General features: G+C 36.0%; 1 protein-coding gene across 4 annotated transcripts in view; it reads left to right on the plus strand.

Moving 5' to 3' along the window:
* Positions 1–3,584: 3,584 nt before the first annotated feature.
* PPIL4 (peptidylprolyl isomerase like 4) overlaps positions 3,585–12,474 on the plus strand; it is a 29,537-nt gene continuing 20,647 nt past the window's right edge. For 2 of the 4 annotated variants that reach the window (XM_006915333.3, XM_025049282.1), the window contains exons 1-7: positions 3,585–3,743; positions 7,160–7,227; positions 7,311–7,375; positions 7,634–7,751; positions 8,397–8,539; positions 9,044–9,140; positions 9,877–9,993. In XM_006915333.3, the coding sequence (XP_006915395.1) occupies positions 3,674–3,743; positions 7,160–7,227; positions 7,311–7,375; positions 7,634–7,751; positions 8,397–8,539; positions 9,044–9,140; positions 9,877–9,993 (678 nt within the window). In that variant the 5' untranslated portion in view covers positions 3,585–3,673. Of the gene's footprint in view, positions 3,744–4,316; positions 4,564–5,089; positions 5,528–7,159; positions 7,228–7,310; positions 7,376–7,633; positions 7,752–8,396; positions 8,540–9,043; positions 9,141–9,876; positions 9,994–12,474 lie in introns of those variants that run through there. The other 2 variants (XM_025049283.1, XM_025049284.1) reach the window with 2 other exon arrangements.

The raw sequence follows: 12,474 nt of genomic DNA on the forward strand, positions 1-12,474 counted from the left end.
TTTTCTCGTTGCCATTAAAGTCAGTATTTAGTAGGTATGCACACAGCTATAGCTCTGTGTGTATATGTACTTACCTATAACTATGAAATGAAAATAATGGTATGATATCAGAACACTATGATACATTATAAATATCACATTTAGAGGGGAAATTTTATTAAATCGGTGGTTTTCACCCCAGACTTACATGGGAAGTGCCTGGGAAGTTTTAAAACTTACTGACTCGGGTTTTCCGGGGCACCAAGTTCCTGAATTAATTAGCCTGGGCTGCTGATCCGGCATTGGTAGTTTTTAAAAGTTCCCCAAGTGATTTATTGTGCCAAGGTTGAGAGTCAACATTAAATGTTCAGCATTCAGCGGATCACTAGAGGCGACGTGGGAATAACACTCAACTAGAAGCCGGTCCACCTGGGCTCTTGGGGCCTATGCAGTCAGTTTCTTATCTACAAAATGAAGATGATGGACTCCAGTCCCCCCGGCTTCAGATTAAAAAATAAATAAATAAATCCTTTCTAAATTAGAGAATGCCAAGATATTCAGGCATTTCAGATTAACCAGATTGCATATGATTGAGAATTGGAGACGTTGCAATTCAGGCAGAATAAGAAACATTTAGTTTAGTTTTTTTTATTAATAAAACTTTTGACATGAAAAGTAACACAAATCTGTTTCTCTTTTAGCCCTTTCTTTCACTTTTATCAACTCCTCTCCCCATGCCTGCTTTTTAAGATAGAGTAAACAACAAAATCTTTGTCCCAAATCTTTGTATGGTAAACTACAAAATCCTTCAACTAACTCCTTGCCTACTGTAATATACCCAACATAAACTTGAAGCGCCACCCACTCTCAAGTTCCAGCTGCAACCACTGGCCTTTTCAGTCTGTTTCAAACTGTATTAAGAATGAACCTAAAGGTCAGAACATAACATATGTGGATATGTATAATTTGAACTAGTGATATTTGTATAAGGTTCCAAACTACATTTAAATAAAAAAGTAGTTGAAGAAGGTACGGTAGTCTGTATTTCCCAAGAGAGTTCTCTCCATAATCTATTATTCTTTCACTTGTCTGTCTCCTTGGCTAACTCTGAGCTCTGGGAAGGCAGTGGCCAAAGGTTAAAGTATGAAGTCTGCTAGAGCATAGGTTTGTTGGATAAATAATGTCTAAGTAGTTGATTTTATTTTATAATGAACAATTTTCCTATTATGTATGACATAGTTCACTTTAGGCCACCATTTTGCTATATGAACGCATGAGTACCATGGAATTTCTTGTTAAAATGTCCCATTATTTGAAACAAACACTTTATCTACTACAACTCTGATGAGTTGTAACAAAACTTTAAACAATCCTTGGTGTAGGGTTCCACTTGTCATCTATTGGAAGACTCAGCCTTGATATACTCAGCCTTCACATTAATCTGTAAACCAAAAACAGTACTAAGTTGGAAAATTTATCATTATTAATATGGTATGAGCTGATGTTCTTTTGAGTGGACTCATGTCAACTTGATTTCTTTAATCACGAAACCCATCCAAGAGTTTAGTTTGCTTATAGAAATCCAGTGTATTTCTGTGTAGATTAGATGCTTTATGTTTTTTGAAGATAGTCTTTCATATAGCAGAAGATTCTTAAACAATTTATAATACTATAGAAAACAAAGTATGTAAGATGAACAAAAAATACACCTTTATTTTCAAATAGTATTGTGACTCCAAACTTTGATAATTTTCCTTTTTTTAGCAACTGATTTCATTGTTATTTTCATCATTCTCACAATCAAAACTTGAATTCCTATTTTTCTACAATTCGAAAGCAGACTTGACACCAAAGGGAGATGTGAAACATAATCTATGTTTCCAATTTCCGGGAGAAAGCAAGTCACTGCACATATATCACAGTCTACTCCATTATTTTCCAGAATTACTCAACTACATTTTTTTTTTGAATTTCCAGAAGACTCCTAGGAGATGACAGAGAGCAAGAAAGAGATCCCTTTTACATTTCCAAAGCCATTCACAATTTTTACCTTATTTTTCTTCTAAGATATTTTAAAACTGCTTTTACTGTACCCATTTTCTCTGTATATTTAGAAATAAATTTCATTATACCTGCGATGATGAGTGATGCTTCCGTTATGAAGAACAACTAACTCATACAAATATCACTGTAGCAGCCAGCATTTATTGTGTTATGTGTAAATGCTTTATGTATATTATTTCAACCTCACAGCAACCTAATGACATGTTATAATTTACAATCCCATCTTTTATATAAAAAATAAGAGATTTATAGAGATTAAGATTTTTGCCTTGAGTTACAGGACAGTGATGGAGCCATGGTTTTTAACCCTGGCATTCTAAATTAACACATTCTATTGGTCCATAATAAAGCCTCCCCCGCCAAAAGCAAAAGTCATAATTTAGTTTGTTTGCATACAGAATATTACAAAACATTCCATTCATTGATTTTCTAAAGACATGGGCTGGGGGTTGAGATAAATGGAGAAACAGAAAAGTGTAGGAGGTCTTTGCCTGCTTCTTCATGGCAACTGGAACCAGGGGATCCCCAGGACCAAGAGGCAGTTCCTGTCCCTGCTCCCCCTGCTAACTGGTCCCAGCAACCTGAAAGCTGAAAGCGTGAAGAGACATCCGTACCCAAAGATGTTAAAAAGCATACTGTAAATTACTGCCTGAGGAAAATGCAATAAAAATAACATGTTAATAATTATTATGTAAATGAGATAACTACCAGAATTTAGGAAATTGTCAGGAACTGTGAAAGGTCTAAGATTTTGCCCTACTTTCAAACTAAGTTAGCTCGCCTGTTTCATGGATGCTAGTGGGAGATATGAGACGCATATCACAAAGAATTTATCACAGTATAGCGAGCTGCATGAATACCAGCATATTTGCATCAGTTCCATAGTCGATATGAAGTTATTGGAGGTTTTAAGAATGTAAAAAATGGTAATAAAGGAGAGCGATTAGCTTGGCCAGGAGAGTTTGGAGAATAAGCTCTGCATGGAAACGCTCAACAGAGGCCAAAAGTAGTTTGTAAGTATTCTAAGCTAAAGAGTAGAGATTTGGGACTGACACCTATGTTTTTCAGCTTGTCGCACTAAGGACCCACCATCTGCTGCTGTAATAGGTATAGTCTCTCCCCCAGGCATGATTCTCCAGGAAAGAACTCCCTGTTAACCATCTTTCTGGCTAGCAAATTGTATGTATAAAGTCTAAAGTTTTTGATTCAGGGCGACAAGATGACACCGATTAGGAAATCCCGAGTAGTTGTCCCACCAAAAACACAGGAGAATGTGGCGCCGCGATCGCCCTCCGGCTACCACGGAGGCGGCCTGAGGAGCAGAAAAGGGTCGTTCTTGAAATGGACATAAATGAGGCACAAAATCCTTTTCAGAGGCCGTTCTGAGAGACGGGCTTCTGCGCCAGCCTCCAAGGGTGTACCAGGATTTTCAAAAGGTCCGCACCGGGGGCGGAACTCACTCGCACCGCACAGCACCAACCCGGCGAGCCGGACCGGGCGGCCCCGAAGGGGGCGGTGTCGCTCGAGGGATGACGTAATAAGACGTCGCGCCGTGGGTGACGCGTGGCGTGGACGAGGACAGATTGCGCCTACCACCCCGCGGGCTTGTTGCGGAGGAGGAACGGGCGCCATGGCAGTTTTGCTGGAGACCACTCTGGGCGACGTAGTCATCGACTTGTATACCGAGGAGCGGCCGCGCGGTGAGGCCCGACCCTGCCACGTCTCGCCGGGGAGGCGATCTCCTTTCCCCGCTGCCCGTTCGCCGCCCAGTCTCCAGCGTCGGTTGAGGGTGCCCGCGACAGGGCTCTTATTAGCGGGTGTTGGTTAGAAAAGTTTTTGTGAGGAGCAGCCCTTCTGCTGTATTTGGTGCTGGCCAACCGGGTGGCGGGTGCTTGTGGTCTTTAAATGCCAATGTGTGTGTGTGTGTGTGTCTGTCTCTGTGCGCGCGCGTGTGTGAGTGTGTGTGATAGAGACAGAAAGAGATGTATTTATGCATGCTGCAATTCCCATAAAGCTTTAGTGGCTTTACTGCACTTTACTGGTGAGTGGAACAACCAGTATTCCTTGGTGTGTAACCAGTACAGTCTGATGTAAGCAGGGAGGACGTGCTTGGGTCACTGAGTGTGGGCATCTCGCTTGGATGGAGGACGTGTGCACAGAGCCTTAGCAGGCACTCATTGATCGCCTACTGTGCTAGACTCTGTGCCAACCCCTGGGATAGGCGCCTTTCTCTTGGGGGTCGGGGGGGGGAGTGTCTACTTTTCCTTTGGGGTTAAAATCGACGCCGAAACCTATTTAACTTTTGCAAGTGTTGTAGTAGAACAGTGTGGAAGTTGCTATGGAAACCGGAGGAGGGAGTAATTCTTCCTGTTTGGGGGCAGGGAGAAGCGGATCAAGCAAAGAATGCAGAACACTTGAACTAGTTCTTTCAAAGATGAGTGGACATGAGGGTTTTCTTTAAGTGTGCTTGGAATTTTCTGGAAACAGCAAGTAGTTTGGCGTGGCTTGGAATGGCAGACTGTGAGTCTCCTCTATGTGAATAGTCTTGTGTGCTCTACTGATAACCAAAATCTTTGGAGGTTTTAAGAGCAGGACTGAGGCTTGGCAAACTTGTTTTAGAATGTATCAGAGGAGGGAGAAGCGGATGGGCCGGGAAAGATTATTAGTTAGAATCAGAGTCCTGCTCCCATGGAATGCAGACTCTTCAAAGAAAATGAAACAAGCCAAATACCGTACAATGAGTGCCTCCTGGCACACTCAGCTATTTCCCCTACGACTACGTATTCAGCTAAACATCCATGCCTTTCTCATACCGTTGCCTCTATCCCACATTTCTCTCCATTCCTGTACTTTTGGCAGACTTCCTGCTTATTTTTCAGATCTCAGGTCAAGCGTGATCTCTACTGTGAAGCTGTCTGATGTCCCTAGATTGAGTTAGATCTGTTTCTTCTACTCTGTCTCAGGTTTTTATGAATCACACAAATATTTTGTTATAAACTTTAGCTGTTGTCCTAGAATTATTTGCAGAATTCGTCTTTCTAGAAATTCGTCTTTCTAGAAAATAAATTCCAAGAGAGCAGGGACCGTGCCTTAATTATCTCTATATCCTGAGCATCAAGTGCAATGCCTGACACATTGAGAAGAGACACTGAAGGTTCATTATATTGACTAAGGCATGTATATATGTGTTAGGACTCTGTGCAGGTGATAGAAACTGGCTGAAAGAATGTAATTGATTACCTCATGTTACTGGGATAAGCTTAGCTTTAAGGATGGCATGGTCCAGTGGTTCACAGGATGTTATAAGAAATTATATTTTTCATCTTTTGGTTTTGCTTTCCTTTGAGTTTGTTTGCAGCTCTTTACATGGAGCAACACCTGGCAAGTGAGTGGGCCTCTTTGGCCAGAGCTGTGAGGAACTAAAGGGGAGATAGGGTTAGCCTGCCTAATTAACACAGAATGGACAAGCATTGGTTCTGCAAAGGTAGCTTGGAACACTAAAAACATAAGCCTACCCTGTTTGTATGTATTTGTAAAATAAAGACATGTTTACTATGAATTGATAAGTAGTTACATGTATAACTACTTATCAATCCATAGTAAACATGTCTTTATTTTCCTTCCTCCTTCCCTCCCTCTCTCCCTTCCTTTTAAAAAAAATTTTTTTATTACAGAAAATTCAACACATACAGAAGTAGAATCATGTACATGAACTCTTACGTGCTGATGACCAGCTTCATTTAACAGTTGTCAATACATAACCACTATTGTTTTATTTATACCTTCACTTCCACTGGATTTTTTGTAATAAATCGTTTTAATGGGACTTACTTAATTTGTAATTACTTCTATTTGTATCTTAAAAGAAACTTTAAAAAAAGACATCACACAAATCATTATCACATCTGAAAAAATTAGCAATAATTCCTTAGTATCATTCATATTTTTCCTATTGTCTCATAAACATTTTTAAAAATTTGGTAATTTAAATTAGGATCCAAACAAGGGCCATATAGTATTATATTGATTGCTATATCTCTTAAATATCTTTTAATCTATAGGTTCTCCCCCTCCCTTTTTCTTAAAATTAAGACTACTTTTTTAGAGCAATTTAAGATTTATGGCAAAACTGAGGAAGTCACAGAGATTTCCCATATGCCCCCTACCCCACACATGTTCATCCCCCCATCGTCAGTATTGCCCACTAGAGTGTTACATCTCTTGTGCATTTATTTGTACCATATAACATTGTACATGTTGTATATTCTCTACTCTCTGCCAGTCCAGTTCTTTTAATGCTCAGCTTAAACCTTTACAAGGTCTTCTGATTTCAACAGCCAGAAACAATCTCTTTTGAACCCCTGTGGCACTTTTTAACCCATGTTTTACCATTTTACTATTTAAGTAGCATAAATGCTATTATCAGATATGCCCAGTATTGCAGCTATTTGTGCTCAGGTGTAAAGGACCCTAGTTTGGTGTAAGCTCCTTGAGGGCAGAGACTGCCTTGTATATATTTCTCTCTTGTTTCTAGTTTAGTGCCTTAAGAATTTATTAGCATGTGTCTCCCTGTTGAGGTCAGGAACTACAGTTTAATATCATTCATGACAGCATTTATAAGTACCTAGAGGATAATGTTTATTGGATAAGCAAGTGCATTTACATGAGAAAGCTGGTACAAGTGTATGAGTTTTTGTGAAGGGCTATTCACTGTAAAAAAAGAATTGGTCCCAGATACTTGATTTTTCTCTAATTTATATAATCTGTACCCATTTTCAGATACTCTCCTAGGTCCTTTCTCATTATGGTATCTTCTTTAATTTTCTTTTTTTCTCTTACAAAGTTAATCCATCACTAAATGATTGCTTATCCCAGATAAGTGTGTTTTCTGCATTAGCTCAGATGCCCAAGAAATCCTAAGAAAAAAAGAATAAAAAGATAATTTAAACTATGTTGCCTTTTTCTAGGCTTACTGCCTTTTTTTGTGGCTTTGGACATTTGACTATTTTAGGGAGATTTTATATGGTAATTTGGAAATTTATACTAACTGTGTTTTTAATTGCTTAAAAATATATTTGTGAGTTACTGTGATAAATCTATTATTTAATTCTTTCAGCCTGCTTGAATTTCCTGAAGTTGTGCAAAATAAAATATTACAATTATTGCCTTATTCACAATGTACAGGTGAGTTGGTGGATATTAGTCATGTCCTTTGTTATTGGAACTATCTAGCAAACTGAATTAACAAAGTATCCTATATATTATAGAGGGATTTTATCATACAAACTGGCGATCCTACAGGGACTGGCCGTGGAGGAGAGTCTGTTTTTGGGTAAGTTCTTTTATTTTTAAATGAGTAAAAATAGAATTACCTGTTAACAGTGTTAACCAGCATATTTCAATCTTCTTTTTAACTTCGGGTCAAATATAGATTTTTTTTCCAAGTTCTCTAAATATCTATAATAAAAGAGAGGAATATTTTGGATCATATTGGCATTTCTCTAAAGAAACAGTAACCCTATATGTTATTTCTTCTGTATTTCATGTTGAGTGTACTTATATTTTATAACTTTATTTTATGTATTTTCAGTCAACTGTATGGTGATCAAGCAAGCTTTTTCGAGGCAGAAAAAGTGCCAAGGATTAAGCACAAGAAAAAAGGCACTGTATCCATGGTAAACAATGGCAGTGATCAGCATGGATCTCAGGTTAGAAATGGGTGAGAAGATGAGTTTTGCTTTAAGATGAAGACTGGAAGGATCCCACAAAGTTATCTTTTAAGATCATCCAGTAAGGAGAAAATTCCAATCAAAGATACTTATTAGAAGAAAAAAATATACTCTTTTTTCTGTATAACAAAAATTACATGATATCACGAAAAAAATTAAAATAAATTTTGTTCTTTTAAATGTAAGGCATGTCCATTGTGAGGAATTTTGAAAACACTGAAAAATACAAGGAACAAAATAACATTACCCCCATCCCACCTTTCACGGATCATTACTGCTCGCATCTGTGGCCCGTTTCCTTCCAGTATTTATTACTTATTTCAAAACAGGTCATGTTGAGCACTTTTCATTCAGAGTCTTGTTTAATGCTCACTGCCACCCCATTCGGGGGGTGTGTCTGAGCCTTGGTGTGTCCATTTAAACAATTAGGAGAACATCCGTATGAGTGTTGAAATTTTATGTATAAGCTTTGTACTTTTCACTTAGTCCTAGTAACAAGTGGGTAAGAATTCAATCCATGCAGTTAATGTAGAGTCTTACTTTTGTGTATTTTTTGTCAGTCTGTAATTGATTTCAGTTTGAATTAAATATATATTTATATTTATTCTGTGTCTTTCTTTATAGTTTCTTATTACTACAGGAGATAATCTAGATTATCTTGATGGTGTCCATACAGTGTTTGGTGAGGTGACAGAAGGCATGGACATAATTAAGAAAATTAATGAGACCTTTGTTGACAAGGATTTTGTGCCATATCAAGATATCAGGTGTGGTTACAATTTACTATTTGAATGTACTAAAATATTTTACTACTGTGATGTTTGAAATGTAGTGATGATGACATGCATAAGACTAATTTTTGGATAATTCCAAAATGTGAATTAATACAAGACTATAAAAATCTTTATAATAAAAAAAATCTTTTATATTTTTACACTTATACTAATTATTCCTCTCAACATAATGGCTTATGTTGAGAGGAATTATTAATCCTTTAGTTTTTTTAAATGCAGATCATTAAGAAATATGGCAAAAGTACTAAGATTTAGAAATTTATATTCTCGAGCAATGCAGAGAAATATATCAAACAATGAAAGACAGTAACACTGATTGTGAAAGTATACTCTAATATCCTTCTGCAATAAAATTTAATAGCTTATGGATATTTGGCCTTAGAGATACATAGACATTTTTCATAATCTTTATAAAAAGTAAGGCATAGATTTTGAAATAATGTATTTCTAATATTTGACTTGGATTTATTTTGTAAGGATCAATCATACAGTGATTTTAGATGATCCATTTGATGACCCTCCTGATTTATTAATTCCTGATCGATCACCAGAACCTACAAGGGAACAGCTAGATGTAAGTCAAGTCTTCTTTTGATTCAACGTACGTGCACATTAATACTTTGCATAGATCTTGCTTTTTAGCCTATTAAAACTTATTTCTTCAGAACGATTATCTTGCTTTATCCGTTATACTAGGATAAGTTTAGAGCTCTTTCTCTTTTCTGTGGTGGCACTCATTTTTCTAGCTATCTTTATTTCCCGAATATCTTTTCTTCAGTTTCTCTTCCACCAGAAGAGCCTTAGCTCTGGAAGTATATATAAACACTTTGGGAAAATGTTTTTCTTATCTCCTAACTCTAAATAAAACCATCATCTTTTAAGGGAATTTCTCAGAGGGATACTTGAGCCAGGCTAGAACCCAGAAATTTCTGTGGACTAAAGCAGACTTTTCCTCAGATATTTTAAGGTATAAATTTCTGCTTATGAGACTTCTTAAAGCTAAATTTATCTTTATAATTGGATTTGGTGCTTAATTTCTAAGATCATTTATCTTCTGCATTCAGCACTTAGTTGGATACCAAATAGTTTCTATATAAATGTTTGTTTTGATTTCACAATAAGACTAGTCTGGCTAATATTATCAAATTAATTTAAACCAATTTTCCAAGGTTTATAAAATTTACACTTGTGAAACAAGTGAGATGGTTCTATTCCAACACATTTGATGCAACTAAGAATAAAGTGGAATATTTCCCATGTTTCTCAGATTTTTCTGTTCTTTTTATATGTGAGTAACTTCTGCCTTACAGAGTGGTCGAATAGGAGCAGACGAAGAAATTGATGATTTCAAAGGAAGATCAGCTGAAGAAGTAGAAGAAATAAAGGCAGAAAAAGAGGCCAAAACTCAAGCTATTCTATTAGAAATGGTAAGATAATTATCTTTATTCAACGAGTTGTTCAGCAATATATTTAATACATACTGTTTATTTCTGGCTTTTTGATGGTCTTAACATAAAAACGTAGCTAAGTGTTTTTTTCTGAATTAAATTTTGTATGACATAATAAAATTTATGAAAGTAAACAAATTTGATTCCACTATTAATATAGTGCCAAGTGTCTTTTTTAAAAATGGGAAGTGGATATTCAACTTATAAATATTAAATGGATTTCAATTGTTATACTCATCTCATTTTTAAAGAGTGTTTCTTGAACTGAGTTTTATGTATATTAATGAATAAATTCTTTGTACAACTCAAGTATTGAGATTAAATAGTTGAATAGTAGTTACAGGATGAAATAAACGTGGGCAGACATTGAGCACTCTAAAACATACTCCTTCTCTGTATTAGAAAAAGTATGACCTACTGGGCATTTTTCCTATTCTTATTTTTGTAGACTAACTATACCTTTTACATAGATCATCGATAAATATTTGAATGGATAGATAATTAAATTTTTTTATCATTTTATATAGTAGAGTTTTCAGATTCATAGTCTGTTTTTAAATTCATATTAGCTACTCAGCCATAAAAAATGAAATCTTACTATTTGCAACAACATGGATAGACGTAGAGAGTATTATGCTAAGTGAATTAAGTCAGACAGAAAGACAAATACCATATTATTTCATTTATATGTGGAACCCAAAGAACAAAATAAACTAACAAAACAGAAACAGACTCAGACACAGAGACCAAATGGGTGGTTGCAGGGGGAGGTAGGTGAGTGAAAAAGGCAAAGGAATTAAGAAGTACAAATTGGTAGTTGTAAAATAGAATGGGGATGTGAAGTACAGCATAGGAAATATAGTCACTAATATTATAAAAACTATGTGTAGTGCCAGGTGGGTACTAGACTAATCGGGGGATCACTTTGTAAATTATATAAACGTCTAGCCACTATTCTGTACACCTGAAACTAATATAAAATAATATTGAATGCCAACTCTTATTGAAAAAAAGATAAATCATATATGCATCACCAGTCTGAAGGAATAAATACTAAAGACTATAATTCAGGAATACTTTACTGAATTAAAAAAAAGTGAAAGTACATACTTTAATGAGCACCATATGCATCTGAGAATATTGACCCAGAACAATCAACAACAAATTACTAGACTTAAAAGATAAATCCTTTGAGCAATGGGGTAACAAGAGTGACATAAAAAGGAAGGAACATTAGATTATCATCAGTCTTCAACAGGAGAAATACAGGAAGTTTATGGCAGAAGAATATGGGGTAACATTTTTAAAATTTTTTATTTTCAGATAATTTCAAATTTATGGAAAAATTACCGAAAAACAGTGCAGAGAACTTCTATATATCTTTTACCCAGACTCACCAATTTTTAACATTTTTGCCTCATCTTGATCATTTCTCTCTCATCTTCCCCTCTCTTCATCTCTACTTCTCCCTCTCTCTCTGTCTCTGATTATATATGCAGAGACACGTTATTTCTTCTGGACCATTTGAAATTAAATAGAAGCATATTCCTCTTTCTTTATCTGTTACATCAGCATGTAAGAGCAACAGCACTATCCTACATATTCGTGGTACAGTTATTAAAATCAAGAAATTTAAAATTAATAGAAATTACAGTTTATAATCCAATTTTATCAGTTATGTTGGTAATATCCTTTGTAGCTTTATTTCCCCTCCAGTTGGGATCCAACTTTCTAACCTTGTCAAAACCAGAAAGGGGATGCATATCTTTGTGTTTAATTCACACATTCTTTCAGCATATGTGCACTGGGCACCTATTATCGCCAAGCATTCTAGGAGCTTGGGATACATCAGTGAAAAAAACAAAGATTTTATCTTTGTGGAATTTATATATTAGTATATAAAACATTATTGTTAACTAAAATCCATAATTTACATATGGATTCACTCTTTGTTATACATTCTGTGGATTTTGACAAATGCTGTGTATCCACCAGTACAGTATTATACAGAATAGTTTCATGTCCCTCAAATCTGTGTTTCACTTATTCATCCCTACCTGTCCCCAATACTTGTTTTTTACAGTCTGCATAGTTTTGCCTTTTTCAAAATGTCGTGTAGTTGGAATCAGGCACTATGTAGCCTTGCAGACTGGCTTCTTTTCACTTAGCAATATGCATTTAGGGTTCCTCCATGTCTTTTTGTGACTTGATAGCTCACTTCTTTTTATCCCTTTTTATCATTTGGGTAAATACCGAGAACAATTGTTTGATCATATGGTACAGGTATGTTTATAAGAAACTGCTATACAATCTTCCAAAGTGGCTGTACCATTTTATATTTCCACTAGTGATGAATTAGAGCTCCTGTTGCTCCACATCCTCTCCAGCATTTGGTGTTGTCAGTGTTTTGAATTTTAACCATTCTAATAGGTGTAGTATCTCGTCGTTTTAATTTGCACT

The sequence above is a fragment of the Pteropus alecto genome, unplaced genomic scaffold, assembly GCF_000325575.1.
Source record: "Pteropus alecto unplaced genomic scaffold, ASM32557v1 scaffold185, whole genome shotgun sequence".
Classification (NCBI taxonomy): domain Eukaryota; kingdom Metazoa; phylum Chordata; class Mammalia; order Chiroptera; family Pteropodidae; genus Pteropus; species Pteropus alecto.